We start from the raw sequence: 16,787 nt of genomic DNA, 5'->3' as shown, positions 1-16,787 counted from the left end.
TGGATGACATCATTCCTCCCGCCTTGAGTGATGCAAGTACATTTCTGAGAGGATAAGCTAATTGTTCTAATCTGTGTCTATTACATTTTTCCCCTGACCTCGCCAAGACCTCATGAAACACCATCTTGCCTCCTTAATTTGATGTATTTCCTGTGAAAACAGGATGCCGGAGAAATACAGTAAGGGATTTTTTAATAGGAATTTAAAGGACCAGTGTGTAACATTTAGGGGGTTCTATTGGAAGAAAATGGAATATAATAATAATTTTCTTTTCTTTAGTGTATAATCACCTGAAAATGAGAATTGTGTTTTCGTTACCTAAGAATGAGCAGTTTATATCTACATAGGGAGTTGGTCCTCTTCACGGAGCCGGCTGTCATGTTTCTACAGTAGCCCAGATTCGCGTTTTCATGTTTACGTGTCGGCCACCGTAGTTCTCCTACAAGCTTGGCACACAGGAGAAGTTTAAGTTAGTTGCAATCTGCAACCTCACCGCTGGATGCCTCCAGATCCAACACACTGTACCTTTAACCACTGACCATTCCACCCCTTTTTTTTTAGAGGGGATGTTCAGGGTTAGATAAAGAGTCAACAGTAGATGTCACATAGAAGTGGTGTACATCATCTGATAGCTGGGAACCTGGAGATTAATTTGAGGTGCAGCTCAGCACTGTCAAAAACAGAGTTGGGGGGCGCCCGCATCACCAGGTGAGCTACCGGGGCGCCCCCCAACTCTGTTTTTTTCAACCCTGTATCAAGGCTCAGTCCTTACCGCAGCGGCCCTGGGTTCGAATCCGACCTGTGGCCCTTCGCTGCATGTCATACCCTCTCTCTCTCCCCCTTTCTTTTACCACTCGAGAATTGATAGAAATTATTAATAATCCCTCCAAAATACCACATTAAGACATCAAGACCTTGAGGAACACCATAGAAAAAGCCATGCTCTGATTTGTTATCAAAAACTTTTGACATTTTGGAGATTTCTGCAAGAATTGTATTTTTCGGCGATAGGATGGTGAGCGCTTCTGTTCTGGAAACTGCTCAGACACCCCCTTATTGTCAATCTAGCTAGGAAAGGCCTCCAAACTAAATACACAAGGACTCAAGCCAAGTCAAGAAGCAAAAAATATGGGAGTGATTTTTGATTCTGATTTTAATGTCAAGGCTCATGTCCGGAGTATCACAAAAACAGCATTTTATCATCTGAAGAATATCTCCAGAGTGAGGCCATTTCTTTCTCTGAGCAACACAGAGAGACTGATGCACGCTTTTATAACTAGAAGGCTGGACTATTGTAACGCTCCCAAAGAATACAATAAATCAGCTACAATTCATTCAAAATTCTGCTGCACGAGTGCTGACTAAAACCAAAAGGAGAGCACACATTACGCCTATTTTAAAGTCTTTACACTGGTTGGTTATCTTTTAGTTTTCGTGTTGATTTTTAAATTCTTTTATTAGTTTATAATAAGGCACTACATGGCCTTGCACCAGGCTGCCTTGCAGAAATGCTTTTGGTTTATGAACCAGGACGGCCCCTCAGATCCTCCAGTTCTTCTCTTTTAGTTGTTCCACAAAGCAGAACAAAAACATTTGGTGATGCTGCTTTCAGCCGTTACGCTCCCAGCCACTGGAACAACCTTCCAGAGGAACTGAGAGGAGCTGAAAATATTGATATTTTTAAACATAAACTAAAAACCCATCTATTTAGGCTGGCTTTTATGTAGTGTTTTATAGTTTTATAGTTTTATGTTTTTTATTGTTAATACTTATCTTATTTATCATCATCATTATAGTGTTTATTTTACTATATTTTATTTAATCAACATTTTACTGCTGATCAATATTATCTCCTTTATTCTATTTTATTTTATTAGAATGTCATTATTTTAATACAATCTGCTTATTTTGTGTAGTTTCATAATTTGTATTTATTTATTTTTATTGTTTTTTTTATTTCCTTGTATTTTATTTATCTTTTAATGTTTTAAATAGCCATCTTTTATTGCTTTCTTATTCAATGAACTTTTATATTGTGTGCATTAGTCTCTCAATCCATTTTTAACACTCTATATTTTTGTCAATCGTCTGTCCGGCACTTTGAATTGCATTTGACTTGTTGAAAGGTGCTATATAAATAAAGTCTGATTGATTGATTGTATTTTAGTGAACAGGTGAGTGAATACAGCTTCTGAAGGATCAAATGAGACTAAAGGTTCCACTAAGGAACACTAGATTAACATGTGTTCAGCTATTGTTGCCTAAAAAATCTTTTATTTTGATATTTTACGTCTGAAAATGCTGTATTCACTGAAAAATGATTTGTATGTATGTCGAATGCATCACGGGAGCTGAAAAATGCTTGTTATCGGTGTACAAGCCACATTCTGCGAGAGGCTCTTCAGACATGCTGATGCTGCAGAGGAAATAGAAGATAAGGGTTTTGTGTACAGTTCATGATAGGTGAACAGAGAGAGGCTGAGAAAGAGTATGATAGAAACACAAGGCGGGGTGTTGTTATGTGCGGAGAGAAAAGCAACAAGAAAGAGACAGAGGAGGTACAGGAGGAGACGTAGAGGTGTTATTTCCCCTCGTTCTGCTTCTTCCATCCCGTCTGACACATTTGATCGCTGTTCTGTTTTACTTTCCTGAACAAGATATTTGAGGCTTCTCTTTTGATGGGCCTTCATAAAATGTTAATGCAGCATCTACGAATGTCTCTTTTTCCAAAGTACATTTTGTCCTGCAAAGATAATTTGGACACTTAAAATCTTTGTTACTGGTGAGATTATGTGGTAACATGTAGCTTCTCCCAGTCAGTTGTGGTGTGACAATGAATTATCTTCATTTAAATAAGAATATTACAACTTCTTATGAATACTATTTTCTTATCTCGCTGTGGAGAATTGAATTTAATTGAATTGAAGTCTCTTATAGACATGCTCAAATGATAAAACACAGAACCAGTCACACTTCAGTCTGTTGTCAGGAGATCAATCTACTTGATTTTTTTCTTGACGCAAGAATTGGTTAGGCTTTGTAGTATGGAACATGTGCAAAATTATTATTTTTAATGTTAAAGATACTGTTTGTAACTTCTTACAAACTTCGCTCGGGTGTGGCTACGCTGTTCAGACTCAGACTCCAACACAAACTACACGGAAGCACCAAAACCGAAAAGTTATATCTAGTGAAGCCCGTCTTGTAAAACATTGTCAACTCCTCCTGCTTCAGCCTCCCGACCGCGGTCAGAAGACACAGGGGAGACCGTAGCTTTGATTTCCAGGGCCGGAGTCCATGCTGTACTCTGCTCCTCTGTCTACCTGCCTTCACTCACACACCGCGCTCGTTCTCACTCGCTTCACCTCTGACGTGCATGCGCGCACACTACACACTGTATCTCTTGAAACGTAATTGAGAATGCAGTTTAGTTGTATGGGAACAAGGGCTGTCAAAGTTAACATGATAATAGTGCATTAATGTAAATTTTAATTTTAAAGCCACTAATTTTTTTAACGCATTAACGCAACTTGAGATTTTTAGGTTGTAGCGGGCTCAGTTTTAAAGCTAGAGTGAAGATACTGGTATCATATGAAACTATAAAACCTAAAGAATCCATTGGTACCAACCATGTCATACTAGCTTGTCACAAAGGAGGCTAAATAATGCTCCAGACTTATGCTAAATTTTAGCGAGGAAAAACTGTCATGGCCATTTTCAAAGGGGTCCCTTGACCTCTGACCTCATGATATGTGAATGAAAATGGGTTCTATGGGTACCCACGAGTCTCCCCTTTACAGACATGCCCACTTTATGATAATCACATGCTGTTTGGGACAAGTCATAGTCAAGTCAGCACACTGACACACTGACAGCTGTTGTTGCCTGTTGGGCTGCAGTTTGCCATGTTATGATTTGAGCATATTTTTTATGCTCAATGCAGTACCTGTGATGGTTTCTGGACAATATCTGTCATTGTTTTGTGTTGTTAATTGATTTCCTTTCTTTGAGGTACATTTTGAACAGATACAAAAATATGCAATTAATTTGCGATTAATCGCATGATTGTCCATGTATAATGGCAATTAAATATTTTAATCGATTGACAGCCCAAATGTATATAAATATATAATAGACTATAATTTACTTTACCTGCAGCAAAGGGAACGTAATGACAAACATAAAATAACCAACAAAATATTTTTTTGTGCAAGCAAAATATTTCATGGTGTTTAACTTCTACTAACATACAATTGAAATAAAGAAAAGGCAGTTCATAAGTCTAACAGCCTTGATGCAGTCAGTATAAATATAGAATACTCCCAGAATAAATATATGCATATATTTTTATAAAGCAGCATATTTGTCCACTCCCATCTTGATAAGTGTATTAGATACTAGACAAATCTCCCTTTAAGGTACATTTTGAAAAGATAAAAAAAAAAAGTGTGATAAATTTGCGATTAATTCTGATTAACTATTTTAATCAATTGACAGCCCTCCTCAAAATCAATTGATGATCTAATAAAGTGATTGAACGTATAAATTACTGACCCAAAATAGTGGATTTAAGTTTCTAGAGGTACATTACTCCTTAGATTTTACATCCCTACATCCTATTCATCCCTGCAGCCCGAAAGAGTTCAAAGCCATACAGACACACCGGTTATCAACCTTCCTCCACAGAGGAAATTTCCATCAGGAGTATCCTCAGAGACTCCTCATAGCCAGCACACACACAACCTGCTGTGCCTTCAGGCTGCTGACAACTCCAGTTGTGCAGAGGAAACATGTTTTAAGATTGCTGTCTTCCCCAACGCGACATTCACTGAGTGCTGGCCATTTTCTGCACAGTTGGCTTCACTTCCACCCACCTCTGTGTTATTTTATACAGCTGTGGTTGTGGAGATTGCTGTTGTAATGTTGTTGTTACGGTCTGTACTGAGAATGCATAGTGTGACTTGAAATGGATGTCCTCTTTCAGTCAGAGAACAGAGAACTAATTGAATGGACTGTACCCACCTCGCCTGATTCATCTGTCTGATTAATATAAACACAGCTAAACAGCTGGAGGATTAATAACACCTTTCCACAAATAAACAGAGGGACTGGAAACCTGTTAAGTCAAAAGACAGGATTAATAGATTGAGGTATTGTGGTGGCGCATAAATAGAAATATAATCATCAATTACATCAGTGTATAATCCTCTCTATGCATTTATAGATCATTCAGGGAGATAGGAGGAGACCCTGAAACAAGTAAGAAAAAGAGAATAAATCACTCAAAAAAGTCATTACATGCAACAAACAGCAGCAAAATATTCTATATTTCAATATCCACACAGTGTTTTATCCAAAGAATGCAGTGATTTCATTTAGGTTGCAGTATTACGCATACATCACACACACTCCGGTGAATGGATGATGCTGCTACTATCAATAATAAAACACACTCATGCACACTGGTGTGTAATTAGATTGCATTCAATCCAGTATGAGTTATTCTCATAGACAGCAGCCGGGGGTGTTATTGATCGATTTCCACAGTAAATATAAAATCAATCAAACTGCATCATATCCATCATCCAAATCAAATTAAAATAAGTGCTGTTTAATTAAATGTCAATATTGGGAAGTGAATATATTGGTCTTAATATAAAGCACTGTGTTGAGTTATTGGATTTTACTTACTTTCATATCATATCACAATAATGTAAAAAGAGAACACGGTTTGTGTGCATGTTTGTTATCCCTGATTTAGATTTAGATATTATTTGTTTACACATATAAAAAAAGGTACAAGTTGATGTTACATAAACAACAACAAATGTGATGGAGTGGTGCAAAAAAACCTCAGATGGGCTTGATCAGGGCACTCTACTGTGCACACCTTAATCAATTATAAAATGTTAAAAAGGATGGTAAAGAGAGGACGGAGAGGAAAAAAAGAAAAAGATGAGATTACACACACACAGAGACAAAGTGATGAAATAGAATTAAGATTCACATTATTATATCTTCAATGAATACTCATTATTATTAAGCAATTAACAGAGATAATCCACCACAAAACAAACATTGGGGAGATAAAAACAAACCTTTAATGGCTTTCATAAACTGTACTGGTGCCAACTTTAACACATGAGATGGCAAAGTGTTCCATATCACTGAACCTCGGTAAATTAAACCAAACTGCAACTGAGATGTTCGACACAGAGGAGGTCTGAGTTTGGAGTTATTTCGAGTCAAATGATTGTGGAATTGTTGATTAATTGAATGCTGTTCATGGAAATATGAGGGAAGGGTCCTGTTCAAAGAGCTGTACACAAGAAAAGCGATCTGAAGTTGGTCAACTTGACAAACAACTGAGGATCCCGGACTAGAAAGACAAAGGTCGAGATGAATGAGTTTGATGGACACAGTTAATAATGCTTATTACACGGCTGTGTTGAATACTTGACTCTGATTGGTCAATCACGGCGTTCTGCGGTCTGTAATTTCTCTATAACAGACCGTTGCTATGTTTAACAGACTGTTGCTATGGGCGCAGCTCTGATATTGGACTCTGGAGGACCGTTTTTGTGTCAAACTATTGATTTCTTCAGTAAGTAGCTGTGTAATAAGCGGGATAATGTACAGCTAGCGGGTCATTGTTGTGAAAGAATCCCCTTCAGGGCGATGAGAGACCCGTATCGCCGTCTGGTATTCTTTCACAACAATGACCTGCTCGCTGTACATTATTCATTACTTCATGTTTGTTTCAAGCGGTGACGTACCCGATCGTGGAATGCACATGACCAGTTCCTGGTTTTTCTGCTTTCCGTTTCAAACAGGAAACAATATGGCGGCCTGCTCGTAAACTTCCTGTTATTCCGTCTAAACAATCGACCAAAATCTACTTCTGAGAACATTTTAAGTGAGAAATAGGCGATGATGCCACTGCTGAATCTGGATTCATTTTAGAACTAGATCGTCTAGTTTGACAGCTTGGTCCAAGTTTCGTGAGCTGGACGCATCGCACTGGACGGGCTCATTTGCATAAAATTGGATTTTTCAACTTTAGGCAAATATAGACCCTCTCCAACTCGCCGCAACACTCCCACCAGTGCATACCAGTGCATACTGCTTCTCCTGCTTGCCATATGAAATGAAAGGAAAGCGTTGAGACAAACTCCGTCACCGGATCTTGTGGAAATGCGCCGATAGAGGAGCACTCGTGACGATGAGTGGAACCGCGGCTCCACTACTGCGCAGACTCTGGCTCCAAATGACGTCAAAATCTCAATATGGCGGCTCCGGTATCCGGGATATTTTGGCTTCACTTCTGTACAGTGGGAGGAAGTGGAGGCACGTCGTCCATCTTTCTATACAGTCTATGGCCCAGAGTAAATGGCAAAAGCCAACTCAGAGCTATCGTGGTTAGCTTCGGGAAAAGAATCTGAATTTCAGTTTAACACATCTTGTTAACTATCTAATCCTCACTCTGCTGGTTAAAAAAATGCTCACACACACTTCCTCACACTCGCTCATCCTCATTCTCCTCCTCGCTCTCACACAGCAGCCTCCATAGAGTGTGTTGAAAGGTCTATTCATTGCAGTGTGACTCCAGCTAAGCTTGTGAATCTCTTCCTTACAGCAGCTGAAAACTTCGCTGCTTTGTCACCGCAGCTGCTGTGATTCTCTCTCTTTTTATTTTCTCTTTTACCTCCTTTATTCTTCCCATCTCACACCTCTTCTGTCTCCTCTCTGCAGGCTAAGTCATCTCTGTTTCCCACTTATCTTCTGTGTCGTTCCATCCATCCCTCCGTGTGAATCCAACAGCTCGGTGCTCAAAAGACAGTATTTGTGTCTGTGTGTGTATGTTTGACAGTACTGATATACTGACTGTTTATGACATGTCAGATATAAACCAGTCAGCTCTGATATATGGTGTCTGATCCGTCACTGTGAAGGTCATGTGGCTCAAATGCCGCAGGGTCACGGGGTTTCTTTTACCAGTGTCAGCCCAGTGCCTCTCGGTGTGGAGGTCGCAGTGGTGGATGGTGTGCAGGATGTCAGACCAGAGTTTGAATCCTGTGATACTCTTGCAATTAACATTCCCCTTTTTATTACACTTTTTTTTTTAACGATTGCTTAGTCACGAGTTTAAAAACAGGGCGCATTTTGTCAAAACACTAAACACAATTGACACGACCATACACAAAAGTAGCAAAACACCTCAGATCTTTTACAAAATTAAACACTTCAGTCAAACTATAGGGCTGTCAATTGATTAAAATATTTACTCGCGATTAATCGCATGATTGTCCATGATTAATTGCACAGTTTTTATCTGTTCAAAATGTACCTTAAAGGGAGATTTGTCAAGTATTTAATACTCTTATCAACATGGGAGTGAGCAAATATGCTGCTTTATGCAAATGCATGTATATATTTATTATTGGAAATCAATTAACATCACAAAACAATAAGAAATATTGTCCAGAAACCCTCACAGGTACTGCATTTAGCATAAAAATATGCTCAAATCATAACATGGCAAACTGCAGCCCAACAGGCAACAACAGCTGTCAGTGTGTCAGTGTGCCGGCCTGGACATGACTTACCCCCAAACTGCATGTGATTATCATAAGGTGGGCATGTCTGTAAAGGGGAGACTCGTGGGTACCCATAGAACCATTTTCATTCACATATCTTGAGGTCAGAGGTCAAGGGACCCCTTTGAAAATGTCCATGCAAGTTTTTCCTCACCAAAATTTAGCGTAAGTTTGGAGCGTTATTTAGCCTCCTTCACGACAAGCTAGTACGACATGGTTGGTACCGATGGATTCCTTATGTTTTTCTAATTGTATATGCTATTTGTACCTTCACTCTACAGCCTCTAAAAGACAGTAAAGCAGGTCTCAGGGGGTTAGGGGTGTCACGATGTTGATTCTAAATAGAAAAATGTATCGAAATTACAGCCTTACACCCTTACACTTTCGGATTTTAAGATGCATAATTGTTGTGAATTGTTGGCTGTTGTTGTGTATGGTGTGTGTTGCCTTGTATGCCAGTGCCAAAGACAAATTTACATTTTATGCAAATCTGATGAACTATAAAGTAATCTGAATCTGAAATAAGATTTTGATTTCCACCTTTGGATCTTTTATTTTTATTTAGTGAGTGCAACAAACACTGAAATAGCTTTTAAAAAAATTCCACCCTATATGACTTTCAGTTGTAGAAGGTAACTCCCACTCGACCCCAAATTCCCTGTGAAATCTACGCTCCTGTAGAGCACATAAAGTGATCTGAGATCCGGCCACGATTGTGAGTCAGCTGTCAGCCAGGTCTTCCCCTGCACCTCCTGACCGCTGAAACGAGAGCAATAAGATTGAATTATCCAAACAATTCGTCTTCAGAATGGAGGAACAATTTTTGCAGTAATCTACCAGACCACGGCAGGGCATGCAGTGAAAAATAGGAGTAAAGTAATGGTTCTATTTGTATTGTGCAAAATAACTTCATCAGCAGGCTGGCCCTGAAGGGGAAGGAATAGAGATGGAGCAGACCGATAAATAAGACAGAGGGATGGAGACAGAGGAGAGGTCATCGGCTCTCTGGAGACTGGAAAGATTCATAGATGGGTTCTGTATCAATAATGTAACAAGAGAGAGGAGGGGAGGAAGAGAGAGGGAAGCGGGACAACCGAGGAAGACTAACAAAGGAGAAGAAGAGATGGGAATAGCAAAAGAGAAAAGGATGAGAGAGAGTGAGAGCTGGATGCAGTGAAATGTAAGAAAGGCCACAGTGAAACCACAAGGCTCCAACCGGATGCTGCAGCTGCTGTTGTCATCGACCCGAGCTCTCTCTCATTCACTTCAACACTATTCAATTCATGGAGCTTTATTGACATGATGAGACCTCTCTTTACTGTGCATTACTAAGAGTGTCGGTACAAAACAAAACATCAATACGTCTCAACTAAGACTACAGAGATAAGCACGGCGACTTAGGTCCACAATGTTTGTCTGAAAAATAGAATATTAGTTAGAGGTTATTGACCCTTAAAGGTGCGGTACCAACTGAGTACTCCTCCGCTCACTCCTTCCTTTCAAAAACTGTGCTTACCTGAGCTCCCGAGTGAAAATCATGGTAACGCCGTTCGCCTCGCTCAGAGGCCATCCTTATCATAATAACACTACTTTGGAAGTCAGGCGGCGGCTGGTGATACCACGGTTTTGCACTCTGCGGCTCCGCCGTTTCACAAGTGTGTGGGAGAACTACGGTGGGCTTCAGGTAACGTAAGAACACTAAAGGCTCTCTCTAGAGCCAGTGTTTGGTTTGTCCGTTCTGGGCTACAGTAGAAACATGGCGGACTCCGTAAAGAGGACCCGCTCCCTATGTAGATATGAAGGGCTCATTCTAAGCTAACGAAAACACAACAATTCCTAGTTTCAGGTGATCATACACCGAAATTAATTATATATATTATATATATATATATATATAACAATATATAAACTGGGGAAAAAAAGTTCGGAAACTTGTGATTGGTGGATTATTTCTCTGTTGTTACAATGCTAATTGGCATTGTATTTTACATGGTTGGAAAGCCTGTTTATTTACCTTTACAATGATGTCCAACTTGTAAGGATCATGCATTTGTGGGACGAGCAGCACAGCTGATTATGTGGGTAGCGCCGAAGAAAAATTTGCCAAAATGCTCTGCCAATGGTAAACAGTATATTCTCATAAGGCTACCAGGAAGCCTGCAATGACTGCCCTTCACTGTCAGGCCCATTTGCGCTGGTGTCGACAACACAGACAATGGAACCTGAACATGTGGGTGAATGTCATGTTCAGTGATGAGTCCAGGTTCTGTCTGCCAAAGCTGGATGGCAGTGTCAAAGTATGGAGACGACGCGGAGAACGCTATGCTGATTGTTGCACCGATGGAGTAACAGCTTTTGGTGGTCGGCATCTCCCTCACTGGCAAAACAAGGCTTGTCATCATTGAAGGCCATCTCAATGCAGTGGGATATCGGGATGAGATTCTGCAGCCAGTGGCGATCCCATATCTCCACAATCTGGCACCTAACTTCAGCCTCCAAGATGACAACGCTCGCCCCCACAGAGCCAAGGTTATCACAGACTACCTCCACAATGTGGGAGTAGAGAGAATGGAACGGCCTGCCAAGAGTCCAGACCTCAACCCAATTGAACACTTGTGGGATGAGCTTGGGCGTGCTGTACGTGTTAGAGTGACCAACACAACCACGCTGGCTGACCTGCAACGAATCCTGGTTGAGGAATGGAACGCCATCCCACATCAACGTGTGACCAGGTTGGTGACCAGCATGAGGAGGAGGTGCCAGGCTGTTGTGGCTGCGTATGGATCTTCCACCGCTACTGAGGCTCCTGACGGTGTATTAAATGAATAAAGTGTAAAATAACCAATATGTCTTGTTTGTTCCTTGTTACTGATAGAGAGTTCATTCATCCAATCCACGAAACAACTCAAAACAAGAGTCAGTACCAACAGGAGAATACACTGTTCACCATTAGAAGAGCATTTTGGCAAATTTTTCTTGGGCACTACCCACATAATCAGCTGTGCTGCTCATCCCACAAATGCATGATCCTTACAAGTTGGACATCATTGTGAAGGTAAATAAACAGGCTTTCCAACGATGTAAAATACAATGACCATTAGCATTGTAACAACAGAGAAATAATCCACCAAACACAAGTTTCCAAACTTTTTTTCCCCAGTTTATATATATATATATATATATATATATATATATATATTTGGAAATGCCTGGATCCCTGGAGTCACAAACAATCCTACGCAGCCACCACTGGAATTGAATTCTATAAATAGTATAATACTAATAATGTTAGTGTAGCCTGAACGTTATCTGTAACTGTGCAGAAATACTGGGTTTAAACAGAATGTGGCCTACTAAGTGGCAAAAAACATATTTACTTTACTATACTTTTATATACAGATTTTGTTTAAATTATCAGGTTATTATTATTTTAATTATACATGTGTAAAACTAATTTTGACAAGTTCAGAGCGGACAAATCCTGGCGCACTCCCTGCAATCATTGGCGCGGCACCCGGGTTGGGAACCGCTGCATTATCAGGAATTAATGGACACCCTGCAGTCAATCAGAATTGAGTAGTCACCGTGTTAGAAGTAAGGACAAGGTGTCCATTATGAGGAATTAATAGATGGAGGCACCAACTAAGGAAAAGAAGCCGTTACAGTTAGCTGAGCAGCAGAGCTGAGTAGAGACGAGGCAATATGAAAAATTATGAAAATGAGTTCTTTCACTGTGAATCTAAAAATATGAATTTACACAATAAATACAAAGTGTCCTCAACAACGTCTGACCACAGAGACACATTTACGAGGACATCTTCACAGTTTCTCTACGGGGATCATTATCGCTTCATTTCATTTGAAAGATGAGAACGGCAGCCAAAGAAATGGAAGAACTTGTTCTCTGCTTCCCTCCGGGCATCAATTCATTCACTTTCACAAAGGCTGTCTGCTAGAAAATTGTTTTTTTCTTCTTAACTATTCAATTTCTGCCCTTCAGTATTTTACCAAACAAAACATACACACACACACACACACGCACACACACACGCACACACACACACACACACACACACACACACACACACAGACATGAACAACAATGTGGTACCTCACAGTTTAGGGAACTGAGTGTCTTTGTTGATATCACTTCTTCCCCTCACCATCTGTTTTAGATTGGATACTGGGGACCCCGCAAACCTGACTCACCACCTGAATAAATGCATTTCAATATACTCACACACATATGCAGTTATGCTACTGTGGAGGGTTGTGGTGGTGATGGGTAGAGAGGAAGCGGTGCGTCAGTAACACGGTAGCTGAAATTGCTTCCTTGTTTACTATTCTCCACATGATGAAAACCCCGAAGGGTTCATTACATCCAGCAGTAAATTTAGATGTCGGACGTTTGAGATTTCATCGTTATTTTGCGTCGCAACCAACAAATGTAGTTTCACGTGACTGTAATTTACATGCCAGTCATCTGAGGTGCTGAGGAGAATCACTTCATCGTTGTAAAGTCGTTTACTTGCTTTGTTCAGAACATTTTCTATTTCATCTTTAATCATGTTTAAGTGCACTACATGGAGCAGAAACATACAATTCAGACACATAATGGCACAAAGTGAATGTAATGTAGCATACTGGGTAGCAACTAGGGAGTTGATTATGGACACAGCCAATCAATGCAGCATTGAATTCCCCAGCTTCACAGTGTGTGTGTGTGTGTGTGTGTGTGTGTGTGTGTTCTGTCAAATCAGACAATTAATATAGACGGAAGGTGTGTTTGCTAATTCTTTGCTCCAGTGGTCCTCAAATCCTCTAATGACATCCTCGTGTCTTTCTCCTGTCTGTTGCTGCTGTAACACTTCACTGCTCTGTCTTATTATTCTGTCATAATGTCGTGACCAACATGACATTTCCCCTCCCTCTCCCACTACCTCTGTATACCTGTTACATATACATACCTGTCACTTATTTCTGTTTTTAAACCAAGTACGCACCACTTGTTGCTCATTTACAGAAGAGTCTCTAGTCATTTTACAATAAAATATCTGAGGGAGGGATGACTGACAATACATCATAGACAATCATCAATTAAGATTTTACATGTCCGACTGAGGTGTTGTTATTTAATGTTCAAATCCCCACAAAGGTCTTCCAAACTAGGGCTGTAAACGTTAACGCAATAACGCGTTAATGCCACTAATTTCTTTAACGCATTAACGCAATTTGTAATTTTTAGGTTGTAGCAGGCTCAGTTTTAAACGTAGTGAAGATACTGGTATTGTATGAAAACCCAAGGAATCCATTGGTACCAACCATGTCATACTAGCTTGTTGGGAAGAAGACTAAATAACGTTCAAAACGTACGCTAAACTTTGGCGAGGAATAAACCAATGTAAGTCTATGGGAAAAAAGTATTTTTGGGCCCAATGGCATCACGTGACAGACACAGAAGTTGTGGCATCGCCGTTTGACCACTATGAAATTTGGGATCAACGACCGGCGCTCTTCCTGGGGGCTTGGAAAAACTGGCATGGCCATTTTCAAAGGGGTCCCTCGACCTCTGACCTCAGGATATGTGAATGAAAATGGGTTCTATGGGTACCCACGAGTCTCCCCTTTACAGACATGCCCACTTTATGATAATCACATGCAGTTTGGGGCAAGTCATAGTCAAGTCAGCACACTGACACACTGACAGCTGTTGTTGCCTGTTGGGCTGCAGTTTGCCATGTTATGATTTGAGCATATTTTATGCTAAATGCAGTACCTGTGAGGGTTTCTGGACAATATTTGTCATTGTTTTGTGTTGTCAATTGATTTCCAATAATAAATATATACATACACTTGCTTAAAGCAAGCATTTGTCCACTCCCATGTTGATACGAGTGTTAAATACATGACAAATCTGCCTTTAAGGTACATTTTGAACAGATAAGAAATGTGCGGTTAATATGCTCAAATCATAACATGGCAAACTGCTGCCCAACAGGCAACAACAGCTGTCCGATGATATTGATGTTTCATATGATGCCATTATCTTCACTCTATCTTTAAAACTGAACTGAAAAAAAAATTCCGTCTGTCAGAGAGGAGATCGTAAACAACAATCTTTAGGATTTATCTGATAACACATTGGCAAAATAAAACGTACAACAGGTCTTACATGAGGATAAAGAACGATGAATCCCGATGTCAGCATTATGTTCATAAAATAGCACAGAAAGAACATGAAAAAAATGCATATATGTAATCTTTCAAGACCTTTGCCTCACTCAGAAGCCATCCTTACCACGTTAACACTACTTTAGGTGCAACGAAATTCAAACGGCGTCTGGCATTACCACGGTTTGGCTCTCAGCGGCGTTACCGCAGTTTAACAGTGGCGTCTGTGGTCGTTCCATCCTTATGATCCAAGTGAAGCGATGTAGTTTCTTGACCAAAAAACAACATTTTTTTGTCGTAAATTTGTGTGTTTTTATTGCAAATTTATGACTCGGTAGTCTCAGAGAACAGTTTTTTTCTCGTAAATCTGCCACTTTAATCTCAGAGAATATTCAAGGTTTTCTTCGTGAATTTACGGTGTTAATCTCAGAAATTCAGAGTTTTCCTCAGGATCCTACCCCCCTCCCCCGGCTCCTTCATTTTTTTTTTAACCTACAATGTCCCTAATACACCGTCATAGGGAAATCCCTTTCACAGAAATGAATCGTGTCTATTTTGGTCTGTTGGAAGTTTAGATACTGTTCTGCTGTAGAGCTGAATCCCTCCAACATGGCCACAGGAAGTTTTTTTTTCACATCACCCGACAACCCTCTGTAATTGAGCTGATGGTTTGTGTGTCTCTGTCTCTGTGTGTCCAACAGGAGGGCGACTCTCTCGGGGCGATGGAGAAAGTTTGCCGTCAGCTGACCTACCACCTCAGCCCCCACTCTCAGTGGAGGAGACAGGGCCTGCTCAAGAGGAAACCTCAGGCCTGGTGAGTGGCTCTGAGTCTGTGTGTGTGTGTGTGTGTGTGTGTGTGTGTGTGTGTGTGTGTGGCTATGATACAGTATGTGTCTTCTGTTTCTGTTAACATCTCAGTGTGTCACCAATGTGTCATCATCTGCTGCCCCTTTGGGTGCCATGGAAAAATCCACTGATGTCTCTGTCGCTTTCATTTTCTCGCCGTCTCATGGAAACAGTCGGAGATGAAATCCTTCTGTGTCACCTTCAGTTTGCCTTTTTGTCTCCTTCTCACTGTCAAATAGTTCCCATATTTATGCATACATTATTGCCTACATTGTTTTTCTATTTGCATTATGTTGTTTGGCTTTCAGTGTGACTTTCAGTACCAACCACACAGCTAAGTCTGCATTTGAAGTTGCACCTGTGGCTGTAATTTTTATTCACTATGCATAGCGGCAGTTAGCTTGCTCTCCTCTCTTCCTCTTTGCACCTGCATTATGCACAAACCTCATTTTGAAGGTCTGCAGCCAGAGGAAAGATTTGGAGGGATTTAATATATACAGCAGTATTACAAAATATGCAAATCAGTCCTGAAAAGCAACTATAAACTACTAATCCACGTTTCCCCAGCTCTTTAAAGCACAGCCACCAAAGAATTATCTTCAGACTATTGAAAGCTGTTCTCACTATGAAATATTTTGCATATGCCAACCACTGTGTTCAACTTTGAGTCCCAATTAAGCTGTATTTTGAAAGCATCTGCCTCCTTAAGAACTACTTTGTTGGAGCTGTGTGACGGCTGATGGATTACCTCAAGTGATGTCACCTGAGTCGGTTTTGATGCTGAAGGAAAAACAAACAAACCGGCAATGTGGCAGAGTTCGAAAGACGTGAGTTTACCAGACCTCTGTAGCCCGCTGCTCAGCGCTGCTCGAGGCTACATTAGCCGCTACCATCATAACACACCACCTCCACAAATCTCCAACCGAGATTCGCTTGTTTCATTGTGGGTAATGTAGTCACCAGGTTTGGACAAGAATGAAGAATGCGTTGAATAACAAAAGACCATATTTCTGGTTCTGCTGCATTGATTTTTATCCTTTTTTTATTTTTTTAATTGTCCATCATGAGTCCAACAATGCTATAGGAGTGCAATGATAAAATGGTGGAGAACTCTAAGGCTTACAGCTATACCAGCTACTATAGCCCCGTTTCCACTGCAGGAACTTTCTCCGG

General features: G+C 40.4%; 1 protein-coding gene across 1 annotated transcript in view; it reads left to right on the top strand.

Annotated features, from left to right (window-relative positions):
* lrrc75a (leucine rich repeat containing 75A) overlaps positions 1-16,787 on the top strand; it is a 63,355-nt gene that overhangs the window by 15,793 nt on the left and 30,775 nt on the right. The window contains exon 3 of the mRNA XM_037776248.1: positions 15,470-15,582. Coding sequence (XP_037632176.1) covers positions 15,470-15,582 — 113 coding nt within the window. The remainder of the gene's footprint in view (positions 1-15,469; positions 15,583-16,787) is intronic.

The sequence above is a fragment of the Sebastes umbrosus genome, chromosome 7, assembly GCF_015220745.1.
Source record: "Sebastes umbrosus isolate fSebUmb1 chromosome 7, fSebUmb1.pri, whole genome shotgun sequence".
NCBI lineage: Eukaryota > Metazoa > Chordata > Actinopteri > Perciformes > Sebastidae > Sebastes > Sebastes umbrosus.
The sequence above is the reverse complement of the archived record's forward strand: the minus strand, read 5'-3'. Positions and strand labels throughout refer to the sequence as shown.